This window comes from Castor canadensis, chromosome 2, assembly GCF_047511655.1.
Source record: "Castor canadensis chromosome 2, mCasCan1.hap1v2, whole genome shotgun sequence".
Lineage (NCBI taxonomy): Eukaryota > Metazoa > Chordata > Mammalia > Rodentia > Castoridae > Castor > Castor canadensis.
This window is the reverse complement of record NC_133387.1, coordinates 147,062,347-147,076,543: the sequence shown is the minus strand read 5'-3', so window position 1 is coordinate 147,076,543 and position 14,197 is coordinate 147,062,347. Positions and strand designations below refer to the sequence as shown.

The window sequence follows — 14,197 nt, the reverse complement described above, 5'->3', positions numbered from 1 at the left end:
CATGAGCCCTTCCACATCACCTGCTTTCCAGAAATGTTATTTCGTTCTACAGAGAAATAACTTCAAATAATTTTGTTTTGATAGCATCTATTAGTTTTTCAAATGAAAGAAAAAACTAGTAGCTCAGTATACTTTTTAATATTTCCCTTTTTTAGGTGAGGGAGAATATGGAAATTCTTCAAAGTCCACAATGCAGCATGGAGCCCTTTTACATGTACATCTAACCTAAATGTGTTCAATTTAGCTAAATGCCAACAAAGTATCACAATTAGTATTTGAAGTTGCTCTAATTAATATTTTATTTTTTCTTTTAATATTTTTAAGGTTCCACATATTAGACAAAGAATTTTTTGATAACAGAAGTGTTAATTTACCTGAAGACAATGTAATTTACAATGACATGACGTGTACACATGTGAGAATGAAACTTCGGCAGCCTGTAAATGCCTCTTTGGGGGAATAAAAGCCATGTACTGACAACTCGATTTTAACTTTAAAGAGAAAACTGCTCTTCTTACCACATGTGAGTGTCCTGTGCAAGCACCTATGGTCTGTCAGGGCAATGAACTCAAGTCAGGTGACACAGAACAGCTCCTCCTTTTACCCAGATCAGTCTACTTGGACATATCCTATCCTTTGAGTTACTCCAGCCAAGTCTGGTCATCTAGAAAAACCTCCACCCTCCAGCACCTTCTCAAAGTTCTCCTTATTCCTAATCAGAAGAAAGTTAACAGTCTTCCTAAGGGAAGGTAGGAGAAGGAAATGCTCATTTGTTGAGTGTTTTCTCAACATCTTCTGAGGTATTCACATCCAACATCTCAGTAACTCCATACAAGCATGCATACTCAACTGCTCCCTTCACTTCTCAAAAAATGAGCAAATTATGACTTCCCAATTCATTTTCGGGACCTGGGACAGCTAAGTATTTCACTGAAAGGCAGGTGATAAATGCCACCTGACAGAGGTAAGAATAAGGAAAAAGCACAGTAATCTGCTTTCATTTGACTTAAAGGAAAAAAATGTACTCTACTACATACTAAGATTTCAGACCAATGCACGACACACTGCAAAACCTTAATATGATGTGGTCAGTATTCAGTATTAAACTATCCAAGCACATAAAGATCATCTTCTGAAAAACCAGCTCAGCTTTTGCTGTAGCTACCTTTGTGTAACTTTACAATTTTTCCTTCAACAGTGTCTGACACTGATCTTGATACTTGGTAGGAAGTCTGATGTGAGCTAATGACATCTCAGCAGTGGGAGACGGAGACGGGAGGCTCCCAATGACGTCTTCAGAACTCCTCGTCAGAGGACTGGGAATCATCTTCATCCCTTGCTTCCTGGTACTTCCCTGAAGACTCTCCTTCTGGATTATAACTCTGCATTTTAATATTAAGTCTTTCAGATAACTTTTGTGCTGCGAGCTTCGCTTGCATCTCCTTTAAAATAAAGAGAAGCACAAAGTTACACAATCACATCTTTTACTTACTATTTTTCAACAGGAAGTCATTTAAACAGAATTAGAGATAAAGGAGTGTAACTTCCACTTAGCACTCTCTGGCAATACAAGGAGGCTGAGCTATGTCCTGTACAGATACGGGCATTGCCTATAGTCTGCCACAGTTGTAGTTACTGTTTCCATTAGTAAACAACACTGCATTGGAATATCCTACCCCAGTACAAGAAACTGAGTGATCAGTTTAGCACGACAAAAAATGGGCATGTGTGTACTCACACCACATGCACACACAAAACAATCCGACTTATGTCAAAAATCACTAATGCTGCAATTTCTCCAACTGACACAACGTTCCTCTCTAGATTAAATCGTGACTTCTAGGCTTGAGCATTACATTTCAGTGGCACAAGGAAAATCAAGACAGTAGCACTAACATGCAGATTACCCTCTCCAAATAAAGTACTACAGAAATCAGTACCCAAGAAAAGGTCCGAGTAGGGCTGGTGGAGTGGTAGAGTACCTGCTTAGCAAGCACAAGGCCATGAGTTCAAGCCCCAGTACCACCAAAAAAAAAAAAAAGAAGACAAAAAGTCCAGTAACTTTCGACTGGCAAGGTACATCAAGGACGTCACTACCAACCTGCTGGCAGGTGCCCATTCCTGACTGCACTCTTCTCTGTTCCCCCACCCCTGCAGCTTCAGTGTGTCCTTCCCCTAAGCCATGGAGTGAGTGGACAAAGCCACTACCGCTCTTCCAAGGAAGCCAATTTCAAGCTGAAGGGTTTAACTCAACCTAAAAAATGTCTTGGGACAAGCATTTCAGATCCCAGAGACAACTTTCAAAACATTTCTTGGATGCCACAGTTAGAACTTCCAATAATTTTCGTGTACTGAAAACAAAGTGGCTTTGGAAAAAGAAAAAGTGCCCTGACAGTGCCAATCCATGCTAATTGAGCTTCTATGAAAAGCCAAGGCAGATGAACAGTTTTATGTTAGTTGGAGCATACCGCCTGCCTAGAACCAGCTGAACAGTATCAGAGATGGACAGGATGTGTTTTCCTGGAGACTCACACTTTCTATTTCCCCCTAGGCAAATACTTCTCCCATCCTGCTAATCTGAACCCTGCTATCAATATACATATTTAAGCGGGGCGTGCCACACGCCTATAATCCTAGCTACTTGGGGGGGGGTGTAAAATCAGGAAGATCATGGTTCAAGGCCAGCTCAGGCAAATAGTTTTCAAGACCCCTATCTCCAAAATAACCAGATCAAAATGGACTGGAGGTGTGGCTCAAGTGGTAAAGCACCTGCTTTGCAAGCACAAAGCTCTGAGTTCAAACTCCAGTCCTACCAAAAATATATACACACACTTGAAATCCTATGCATAACACGTGGATCCTTGGAGCTGGTGCTATATAAAACTAAGATGCCGAAAGTAGCTGCTTTTATCTTCACATGACCCACAGAATATGCTGGTAAGTACAGTGCTCCATTGTCTGCTGGCAACAACACTGCCCTCAACTTTCTGTGCTGCTCCCTGTACTGAAGGAGCTGGAAGCCTGACAACTACATTTGTCTGCTTCTCTCAGCAAGGCTGACAACTGAGGAGCAAGCAGACGCAGATGCACAGGCTTTGGAACTCTAATCACCTCCCTACAATTCCTGATAAATCTCCACTTCCATGTGGCAGGCAGCTATGCTTATTTATTTCCTGCAGTTCTAGCAGGTGTGGGACAGCGAAAACCTTGTGACAGGTCTGAAAGCTAATGGCCTCAGCTAACCATTACTCAAGCACCTAATCCCTCCTATTAAATCCCTTTCCTCCTTGAACTACCTAGTATAAACTCTAACTTACAAAAGCAGCATCCAACAGACAAGAAAAACTTAGCGCAGTAAATACCTCATAATTCTGTTTCTGCTGTATCTGAAGTGCTAAAGACTCCTCTATGGAGAGCAGCTGCGTAGGCAGATGGTGAAGCGGCAGGAGCCGCGCTGCTGTGATGTCATCAAGATGCTGCTTATCCCTGCGCCGTCGCTCATCTGAGGAAACAGGGGACTCTCCCCTTGGACAATGACTAGGCAAGTCATCCTGTTGTGATGGCAACCTGGAGGGAAAACTTATACCATCAGGCTATTCTTTTTATAGACACAATCAAAACATTCACACACAAAGAAAAATGACCTTTAACCCTGGCACTTAGTTCTTTTACAAAGAGTAAGCAGTTTACCTATATTTATTGCTGAAATGGAGTGGGTGTGTATTTACACAGAAAAAGGCTCTTTGCCTTTCCTCTTCAAACCTTATTTTTAAACTGAAGCTATTTTTCAGTAAATTCAAGAACCTTTGCAAAGGGGCTCACTGACTAGTAAAGGGAAATAAACATGTTAGTAGTTTTAATGCAATATAATACCACAGGTATCATGACAAACGGGACCAATTCCAGGAGGAAAGGGACATTGTCAGAAAAGCTTCAGTGTGCAATGTGAAAAGTCTTGAAGTAAGTGCTCACCACATGAGGGAAGAAGGGCAGGGAGGGAGCAATATGGCTGCAGCATCCAAGACTACAAGAGATGTAGTGCAGAAGGCAGCCAGAGAGAAGGCTAGGAAGGAGGCTGGGCCCAGACTGCAATGAAAAGTTCTCGTCTACCTAACAAGTTCAGATTTACAAATGTGCCTCTGGAAGTAGTGGAGGATGGCTAGAAGTTACGGCTACAGACAAGACAGTCCATAATTACAGCCCAAGAGAGATGAGAACCTTCGCTCTGTTGGAAGAGAGGACAAAAGTAAGAAGATCGTGGGCATGAAGATCAAGGGGATGTATTATGCAGATCTTCTACCGCAGACAGTAGAGATGAGGAAAAAGACACCTTGGGGGAAAGGCAAGGTGGTGGTAGTGCTCTATTAACTTGGGGAATATGGGAGAAAGTAAGTTTGAGAAGAAAGAGTTCTATTTCATAAATGATGAACCTAACACAAAAAACACTATCAGGTATTTTTAACTAGTTTTTAGTTTTCCAAAGAAGAGCAATAGTCTGAGTTTATATCTGCTGTTACATCTTTGTAAATATAGGTGTGTACCAGTTACCACTCTCTGATTTAAATGTTATATTTGCTATAAGAACAATTTTTTTTTTTGCTTATTTTTCTAGAGACCTCAGAAACAAAGCCATGGCAAGAAATCAGAAGCATGGATTTTGCCCATTCTGCTCACATCTACTTTTTTTTTTTTGGTTAAACTCCTCTCAATTCTCTTCCCCTGAAACTAACATAGTTTAATATTTTCCCAGGGTGTAAACCTTGGGTCATCTAGATCCTGTATCCTTTAAGGAACAAAATCGTTACTTCATCACGTCCCTGCAGCTCTGCTGCTATCATGTAGTGAGTGTGCAAATACTTTCACTAGCCTGAGGCCCCGAGTTCAACTCCCCAGTACCACCAGAACAAAAAAATCATAGCTGGCAGAGTGGCTCAAGTGGTAGAGCACCTGCCTAGCAAATACTTTTTGCTGAAAAAAAGTCCACCCACTCTTGCAACTGCTTTGCTCTGAGCATACAGACTAATCAAAGGGAGGCTGTACACTAGCAAATGGTACTGAAAAATATTACCATTATATTCTCTCTCCAACTGTGTTTATTATGAAATATCAGCTAAGCATCCTGAAATCCAATACTCCCCAACTGCTATTTAAAATTTTAATTATTTAGCTTCAAAACTAGCGTATTTTTCAAAAGGAACCCTCCATTCCAGCCAGGTTACCCTATTTCCACAATGTGTTCATTATCCCTTCCCAAGAATAGTGTTCACACAAAGCCCACTTAACTGAAAGCATTCCTCAACTTTCTGAGTTTCACACAACTATGTTCTTATGATAGGCTGTTTCCAATGATACTTACACATTGGTTTTAAATTTGTGTGGTGGGAGCACTGGGTTTTTGGCTCGCATTTCTAGCACTTCTATGTAATGAGGTTTCTTAGGAGTCCCACTACAAAGGCCTATCAAGTTCTCAGCACTTGTGTTTTCTTCTAAGTGTTCACCTTGGTCTGCAATTGTGATCCTTTGTAACTTGTCAACAAACAGGTTGTCAAAGTTGCTGGAAATATCTTCTGCTTGACTTGAAATAAAATGCTGGGGGAGATGGCCTCTAGCTCCAGGTGCCCTGGCTCTGCTGCTGGAAGCTGGGCACTTATTCACTGTGTACTCAGTCTCTGGAATCTCTTCATTGCTTTTGTAAGCTGGATGCACAAGTCCCTGTTTTTCTGAGGTTGTTTTAGATGACTTGATGTTATCTACAGAGGAACGGCCAGGAACTAGTGATGAAGTATCAAGTATCTGGTCAGAATTCTGTGCCTTCTTTATGTCCACATCAACTCCTGCAATTGCTTTTTGCTTTAGCTTACAGTCTAAACTAACAGGACGCAACAGTTCACTTTTTCCTCTAACCTCTTCACGTTCTGCAATGGCAGCTTTCAGTTTGGCAACAGTGCCTGAGATCTTTTTACCTTTGTCGGGCAATTTGCAGATGAATTTTCTGTCAAATGGAAGAAATGTGTACATTAGAACCATGTATTTGAAATTGAGACATAATATTTAAAAAGCAAAAATATTATCCTCAAAGGGAGAAAAGCTGATTCTTACATCAAAAATCTGATTCTAACTGGCCTAAATGAGAAACAAAACAAAAACAATTATCCAAGTACCAAAAAAAAACAAAAAACAAAAAACCCACAACAACAACAAAAAAGAAACAAACACAGGGAATACATGATTCATTTATCTCACCTAACCAGAATTTTCACCAAAAGAATTTTAAGACTACAGGTTGTACATTCTTAATGTGAAAATCCAAAATCCTCCAAAAACTGAAGGTAAGCACTGATATGACTCCACTAGTGGAAAATTTCACACCTGACCATGTGTGGTGGGTTTCAGTCAAAACAGACACACTAAAAATGGTGCATAAAATTTCATGCAGGCTATGTGCATAAAAAATATAAATAAATTTCATGTTTAGACTTGAGTCCTATCCCCAAGATATCTCATTGTATATATACCATTCCAAACCCTGGAAAAAAAAAAATCTGAAAAAAAAAAAAAAAGAAACTTCTGGTCTCAAGCATTTAAGATAACAGATACTACACCTGTATAATAATAATCTAAGCCACTCCAAAAAAACCAGATTTTAAAATGTGATTTCCAACACCTACGGGGGTTGGAGGATGGGTCTGTAAGGTCAAAACTAACTTCATGATTCGAAGACAGTATTTGCCACTTCCCTCTGGATGGTCTCACATGGGTACAGTGGCGTCTTCCAGAGGCTACCTGATATGGAAACATCACTGTTCTGAAATGGAACACGGACTTGTGCATTCTCATATTTTAAAGATTTTCTCAGTTGTTTCTGAAAAACCAGTAAGAATTGTTAGATAAAACATGAGCTCTCTGGGTTGCCCAATAATTCTTAAAGGGCATACTTTTTGGTCCAGAGACCAAAAAGTTAATTCATTGCTATACCTTAAAAACCCATTGCTGGGCTGGGACCATGGCTCAGGTGAGTTCAAACACCAACCTCACAAATCTTACCAAGTCAAGACACCTGTCTCCAGTAGGAAGCCCTGCTGCCAAGTGATTATTTGTTCCTTTTAATGAGTGACAGAAATTCACTGATCCTGTTTTCTTCAGTTACATAATAAATGAAGAGGGAAGATTCTATCTCTGCCCCCCATTCTCTGACACTGCATTCATTTCCACAATTTCAACATACTAACACCTCACTACAACTAAGATTCCTCTACCTTCCCAGCATTCTCTCTCCTGAGCCTCAGGCTCTGCTCCCTTCCCTAGCTTTTAACTAATCAGTTTTTAATTAACTTAATCTATCTAGCTCTCCCCTCAACTCAGCACACCTTACGTAAAACCAACCTTTAATCCATTCCTCTCCCCGATTTTCCTATTTTTTTGGCTCTCCACATAGATAGGAAATTTGTCCTAACTATACATTCTAACTACTCCATTCTCGATGCCGTTTTCCCAATCCCTACCTTCCTAGTTCATTTACTCACAATACCCTTGATGGAAACTTCTCTGAAAAGATCCTCTGCCTCTTACTTCTTCAAGCCATCTTGCATCAAGCTACTAAACAAAACTGCCTTTAAAACCAAAAACACGCCATATGGCTCCTTACAAAAATTCACTGAGACTACCTGCTGAAGGACAGTGAAAAGTTTGGGGCCTAATTAACCACTCCTCCCATCTCCGACGATCCCTGTAAACGCAGACCTAGACATGAAAAGTGACAGCACGTTGTGGCCAAGGGGAGGAGACGGGCCAAGCGACTGGGGATCCCACGCTCCCCTCTGGGTGAAGAGACCCAGGGGAGCTGAGGCGTTCGGCAGCCGTTCGGTACGTGTCCGACCGGCATGAAGCGCGGCGGCTGCAGGCCGTGCCCTCGCCGCGGGGTCGGCAGGGATCTGACCCGGGCAAGGTCACCTTCCGGGAAGGGATCGCGTGGAGGAGGGGAGGGGGCGTCCCAGGGTGTCCTGACCCTACCAGCCCGCGTCACGCCGCGCCACCCCAGCTTACTCGTTGCGCAAAAGTCTCTCCTGGCGCTTCAACATCTCCCGCAGCTCCGCCAAACTCCGCTGCCCCAAGTCCTCGGGAGCTTGGGGCTCGAAGCCGCGGGGCAGCGAGGACATTCTGCGGGGGCTGAGGCTGACGAGGCGGCGGGCAGTCGGCGTCCTCCGCAGACCCCACCGCTGGCGCCAGATCCGCGGCCGGCGGCGACTCCGGAGCACGAGCGGGAGTAGCCATTTTCCCGGAAGAGCAGGTCTTCTTCGAGCCCAGTCGAGCTTTATTGAAACGCCGGAAACAGACACCGACTAGGTGAAGGGGGCGCCCGGAGGAGCGCGGAGGGGCGGAAGTGACGCAAGATTACGTAAGCACCTGGATTTGGCGCGCTTTCTCCTCATGTATGCGTTCATCAGCTCAAAGAGTATTGAAGCCCGGTGTAATGGTGATGCACGCCGGAAACCCCAGCAGAGACAGGAGGTCGAAAGTTCGAGGCTAGACTGAGCTACATAGTAAAACCCTTTCTCAAAAAAAAAAAAAAAAGTATTCAGTGCCTCTGTGATCTCACTAAGAAGTGAATGTAAAGTGAACAGACAACGTGGTCCCTGTTAAGGAATTTGCAGTGGTGGAAGGAAAACACAGTAGTCAAGTAATAGTAAGATTAGGATGGGCACCTGGGAAGGTATCTCTTGAGAAGTGAAGTTGAAGTCGAAGCCTACAAGGTCCGTGGTAACCATTAATGACATAGGGAGAACTCAGGACAGGATTTGGGAGGTCCTGGACTATATCGGATGATGCCTCCTGGCTTGGTAAAGTTTTGAAATGCTAAAGGAGTGCCTTGGAGACCATCAGTGTTTCTCAATGAGATTCCCAGCGACATTTGAGCGGGATTTTCCTGTACATCACAGCCTGGGCCATGGCAGGATACTCCATGTGGGTTCTCCCCTGTACTTTCTTAACAGTCTCAAGTCTTTGGAATAATGCAAAACACTCCTCTCCTGCATTGCCAAAGGTCCACTGGAGAGGTGTTGGGGTGGGAGGTGCTGTACAAGCAGTTGAGAACCTGTGTTTCCTTAGTCCCTGTTTTGTCCATAGACAAACAGAGACACTAAAACTGAAATGAATATTCCCCAGGAATAGAAGAACAACAAGCAGCAGATTCAAATCCTAATGTCTAGCTGCTTCTCTACCATATCAATCTGAAAATCAATTCCCTTCTTCACTTTAAGCTTATTTCCAACTGTATAAAATTATCGAAAAGATTTCTTCTGGCTGTTAAGAAGAGGAAGACAAGCTTCAAACCAAGTTTTACCTTCACATCTTTGTAGTTCAGCTAGGAAAGCTGTGTCCCAAAGGAAAGAATAGGAAGCATTGTAGGTCACAGCACTTATTATTTGGGAGAGTCACTCAGATATCACTCCCATAACTACCCCCAATCTTTTGCTATAGAAAATTGAATTTTTTTCTTCAGTCTTATGTAAGATGCTATATAAACACACGCAACCCCTTTCTAGAAGACAGGAGGAGCTCCAGATAAAAATCTGAAACTATGCCAGGGAGCCAAATTGCAGTCATTTCCAAACTACCCCACCCTCCAAACACACCTAGTTCATTGTGATAAAGTTAACTTATTAATAAAAATAAACTTTCTTAATATAAGCCTTGCTTCCAAGGACTTCAGTAACCTTCAGCCCTAGGTGAATGACAAATAAGGGCCTTGAGTCAGGTAGTTTTTCTTGGCAAGTTCCCACCATCCCCAAAAAACACTCCTTCATCTTGCTCTTGGGCCCCAGCTATAGGACTTTGTTTCCCCCATAATAGTGAATTCCAAGCCACACTGCCCTCAAGGAAAGAATGTCTTTCTTTCAAGCCTCTGAATTCTGCCCCCTCCTGTTTTCCTTTCCTGGAAGGCTGTCCCTTCTCCCTTTTGGCATTTGTGAGTCTTATATCATCTCCTCCCTGAGTCTTTCTGGATTGTTCAAAATCAAATTGCTCTTTCATTTGAGCACAACAATAGTGCTTAGAGTTGGAACCTCACTGCATGAAGCATATTATAAGTCTCTATATCCTGCATGGTAGGTTTTTTTTTTTTTTCCTTTCTAACAAAATTGTAAAGTCTTTTCTGTCAGGAAAATATGTTTGTGTTTCTGTGTCTTTGCTAGCTCATGTAGCAGGGACTAATTGATAGAATCTCCTTTCATAATTTTTCTTTTGACTGTTCCCCCTTAGTCTTTCTATAAATGAAACATCTCTTTTGTATATACAGATCTTAAGCTTTTAATGTAACACAGCCACAATTACTGTGAAGATATTTTCAGTTGTGTGGGATAGAATCATGTACACAACAAGACTCAGGACATCAAGATGTCATAATATAGTGGCTGGGAATGGGGCTCAGTGATAGAGCACTTGCCTGGCATTGCAAGACCCTGAGTGCAATCCCCAGTACTGCAAATAAATTAATTAATTAAGTAAGATGTCACAGTACAAATCTGAGTTCTAATCAACATCCATGCACAAAGGATCTGGTTCTCTAGTCACTAGCCAAGAGGCATGGCAAGTGAAGAAACTTCACCCTACACCAAATTGCATTTCAGAATGAAAATAAGCAAAATATTCTTTCATAAATCACCAAACAAACAAAAGATAAGTATCAGGAACAAAAATTTTCACAGCAGTGTCTATGGAAAAAGATATAAAATGGAGAATTTTTTTAAATGGAGAAAGAAAAAAGCTAGAAACAATGTTACTTGTTAGCAACTGAACCAAGCAACCCTTCAGAAAAAAATGGAGCCCACAAACCAGAAGCAGCTGATCTCTGCTATAGAATTGCATTTCATACTAAAGAGCCCATTTGTTATAAAAATGAATCCAGACAAGTATTTCTGAATTTTATTTGTTTTTGTTCTTCATTCCTCATTTAAAAAATCATTTTTCTGATAGTACTTTGTAAACTAATGAATTTAGCTGTGTTATAAAGGAAGAAGAATTCAAATAATTAAAGAAAATGAAAATATCATCAGTCACATGAATTACTGATAAGATGACTTACAGCCGTCCTTTGCCACATAGCTGTGCAAGGACATTGAACATGATTAAAAACAAAAACAAAACCTTGGGACGATTTCTATTTGTCCATACAGAATTGAAGATAAAAATTGACAATCAATTCTGAAATTGATTAGAGCTGGCAGAGTGACTCAAGTGGTAGTGTACTTACCTAGCAAGCCTGAAGCCCTGACTTCAAACCCCAGTGCCACCAAAAAAAGGAAATGAAATTGATAAGCATTAATCTTCTGAATTTCCAGACTGTCCCCTCCTGTTTTCTAACATTGGTTGTCAGTGTTGGGGATGAATAGCCACAAAACTAGCCACGATAACACTGGAGGTAGCCAAAATGGCAGTGGCATTTTGTGTGGTTTGGGTATGAGCCACCTCCAATGGCTCATATGTTAGAGCTTGGTCCCCAGTGTGGTGGGACCTAGGAGAAGTAATTAGCTCACTGAGGGCACTCCCCTCAAAAGAAATTGTTGCACTTCTTGTGAGACCCTGGTTAGTTCCTACAAGGGGTTGTTATAAAAGAGCAAACCTCACCCCTGAATGTTACCTCTGGCTTCCTGTCTCACTGTGTGACCACTCTCTGGCATGTACTCACACCATGTTGATAATATCTACCATGAATCCTTCACCAGATGCCATGCTCTTGAACCTATAGAACTATGAGCTAATAAACCTCTTTTGTTTACACATTACCCAGTCATAGGCATTTTGTTCTAGTAACAGAAATAAACTATCTACATGCTCTTCTTACTATTTACATTTAACACTCCTATCAAGAAATGGGGTCTTACGCTAGGCATGGTATTACATGCCTGTAATCCTAGCTACTAAGGAGTCTGACACAGAGGATCACAAGTTGAAGGCAACTTAGTAAGAGCCTGTCTCAAAGTAAAATTTTAAAGGGATGTAGCTCAGTGGTAGAGCACTTGACTATTATGCTGAAGGCCCCATGTTCATTCCCCAGTACTGGAGAAAAAGAAAGGGCAGAGTTGAGAGCTAGGGATGTTGTTCACTGGTAGAGCACTTGCCCAGCATGTGCAGGGCAGGGCAGGGGGAGGGGAGGGAAGGGCAGGGCAAGAGGGGAGGGAAAGGCAGGGCAAGAGAGGGAGGGGAGAGCAGGGCAAGGAGGGGGCAGGGAAGGGCAGGGCAAGAAGGCAAGAGAAATAGAGAAGGGCAGGGCAGGGCAGGGCAGTACAGGGCAGGGCAGGAAAGGGAGAAGTTGACCTTCCCTATCCTTGAGTCTGGACATACTTCTAGCTAGAGCAAAAGTGATTTTTCCAGTCTAGATGATAAAAGCATAAGTTCTGCCACACTTTCTTGGTCTTACTTTTCAAATGCATCCAGCAAACCATGAGGACGCCCAAAATGTGTTGGTGTTTTGCCCAAACTTAACAGGCAAAGTCAATCACCAGATATATGAGTGAGGAAACCTTCAAATGATTCCAGGCCTCAACTGCCAGCTTTCAAGACTTGCAAAATAGGGCCCCAGGTGTTGTGGAGCAGAAACAGCCTCACTATGCCTTTTCTGGACTCCTGACCTACAGAATTTGGGATGTAATAAAATGTCTGCTGTCTTACCTTTAGGTTTGGTGGTTCATTAGACAACAATGGGAACAGGAACATTATCCTAGATTAATCCATTCAGGTATGCACTGCTCTGGATCTCATCCGCCCTTGCCTCTTTGGAGATCTCATCCATTGGTTCAATAAATATTTATTGAGTGCCTATCATATGCAAAATACTCTTTAAGGCTTTGGGGATATAGTGATGAATAGAGAGATTTCATCCTTCATTGAAGCTTATATTCCATCAGCTAGTTCTAAGTACCATACAGAGAATAAGGTGATACGTATTTGACTGATTGGCCAATTGAGGCTGGTTTTTCTAAGGAAGTAACTTACAAGCTGAGACCTGATGAAAAGCAACCAGCCATGTAAATATCTGATGGAACAACATGTCAAGTAGCGGGAAGAGAAAAAATTTAAGCCTCTAAAAGGAGAAGGAGCTCAGCATGCTGAAATAACAAGTCCAATGTGGAAGTTTTGGGGTTGCTCTTGTAGGGCTTTGTAGACCAGGCTATGGAATTTTTACTTTATTCTAAGAAAAATAAGAAGCCATCTGTGGGCAGTCAGTAAGATGGTCCCCAAAAACGGTCCCACTCCAGGGTAAAATCCCCTCTACTGGATGTGGACTGAACTTATTGACTCACTTCTAATAAGCAGAAATGACAGAAGTGATGGGTGCCACTTCTAGGATTAGGTTATTAAATATTTGGACAGACATATCACCAGAGAAGCCATATAGACTGAAAAAAAAACTATAGCTAAAAAAAAAATGACTGTGGTTCACATCTGTAATCTCAGCACTCAGGAGGCAGACACAGGAAGATCACAACTTCAAGGCTAGCCTGGGCTTTATAGTGAGAACCTGTCTCACAAAAAAAGATCAATGTTATTAGCCATGAGAAAAGTGTTCATTAAAATATAGTAAGTTACTACCACATACCTATCAGAATGTATGAAATTAGAAAAACTGACCATACCAAGTGTTGGGAAGGATAAGAAGTAACTGAAGCACTTAAACACTGCTAACAGGAATGCAAAATAGTGCAACCACTTTGGAAAACAATTTAGCATATGACCTACCATATGACCCAGCCATTCCTGCTAGGTATTTACCCAAAACAAATGAAGGTATATACCCATACAAAAGTTTGTATATAAATATTCATAGCAGGTTATTTGAAATGTCCAAACTTATAAATGACCCAATCTCTATAAAAGCACAAATGGATAAACAAATGCAGTATACTCATACAATTAAATACTGTGATACACCAACGACTGCAGTCAATTTCAATTATCCTGAGAAAGTAGCCAGAATAAGAGTACATACTGTTTGGTTCTTTTATTTATATCTGTGGGAAATCCAAGGTAAATGCAAAACTCATCTATAGGTGCTATCAACAAAACTAACCTTAAATATGTAGTTGCTGTCAACTATAGGTTAGTTTGTGTTTTTCATAACTTTATATAAATGGAATCACACAGTATGTACTTTTTCTGGCTTCTTTTTTGGTATAATTGAAATTCATTGGAGTTGTTAATA

At 41.5% G+C, this 14,197-nt stretch overlaps 1 protein-coding gene across 2 annotated transcripts; it reads right to left on the bottom strand.

Moving 5' to 3' along the window:
- Positions 1 to 274: 274 nt before the first annotated feature.
- Positions 275 to 8,314, bottom strand: Polr2m (RNA polymerase II subunit M). 2 transcript variants are annotated; one of them, XM_020182303.2, is made up of 4 exons: positions 8,044 to 8,314; positions 5,357 to 5,992; positions 3,363 to 3,567; positions 275 to 1,442 (listed from the first exon to the last, which is right to left on the bottom strand). In XM_020182303.2, the coding sequence occupies exons 1-4, from the start codon at positions 8,154 to 8,156 to the stop codon at positions 1,296 to 1,298; spliced, it is 1,101 nt and encodes a 366-aa protein (XP_020037892.1). In that variant the 5' UTR covers positions 8,157 to 8,314; the 3' UTR covers positions 275 to 1,295. The 2 variants fall into 2 exon arrangements, with proteins under 2 accessions (XP_020037892.1, XP_073922158.1); XM_074066057.1 differs by lacking the exon at positions 8,044 to 8,314 and adding an exon at positions 6,706 to 6,935.
- Between the last annotated feature and the right edge of the window lie 5,883 nt (positions 8,315 to 14,197).

What these genes read in the sequence shown, in the direction of transcription:
- Polr2m (XM_020182303.2), bottom strand. Translation starts at nt 8,156, where the DNA reads ATGTCCTCGCTGCCCCGCGGCTTCGAGCCCCAAGCTCCCGAGGACTTG. An exon ending in GAGAGACTTTTGCGCAACGA is followed by an intron (nt 5,993 to 8,043) that starts GTAAGCTGGGGT and finishes TCCATTTGACAG; the next exon opens with AAAATTCATCTGCAAATTGC. An exon ending in CACAAATTTAAAACCAATGT is followed by an intron (nt 3,568 to 5,356) that starts GTAAGTATCATT and finishes TTTTCCCTCCAG; the next exon opens with GTTGCCATCACAACAGGATG.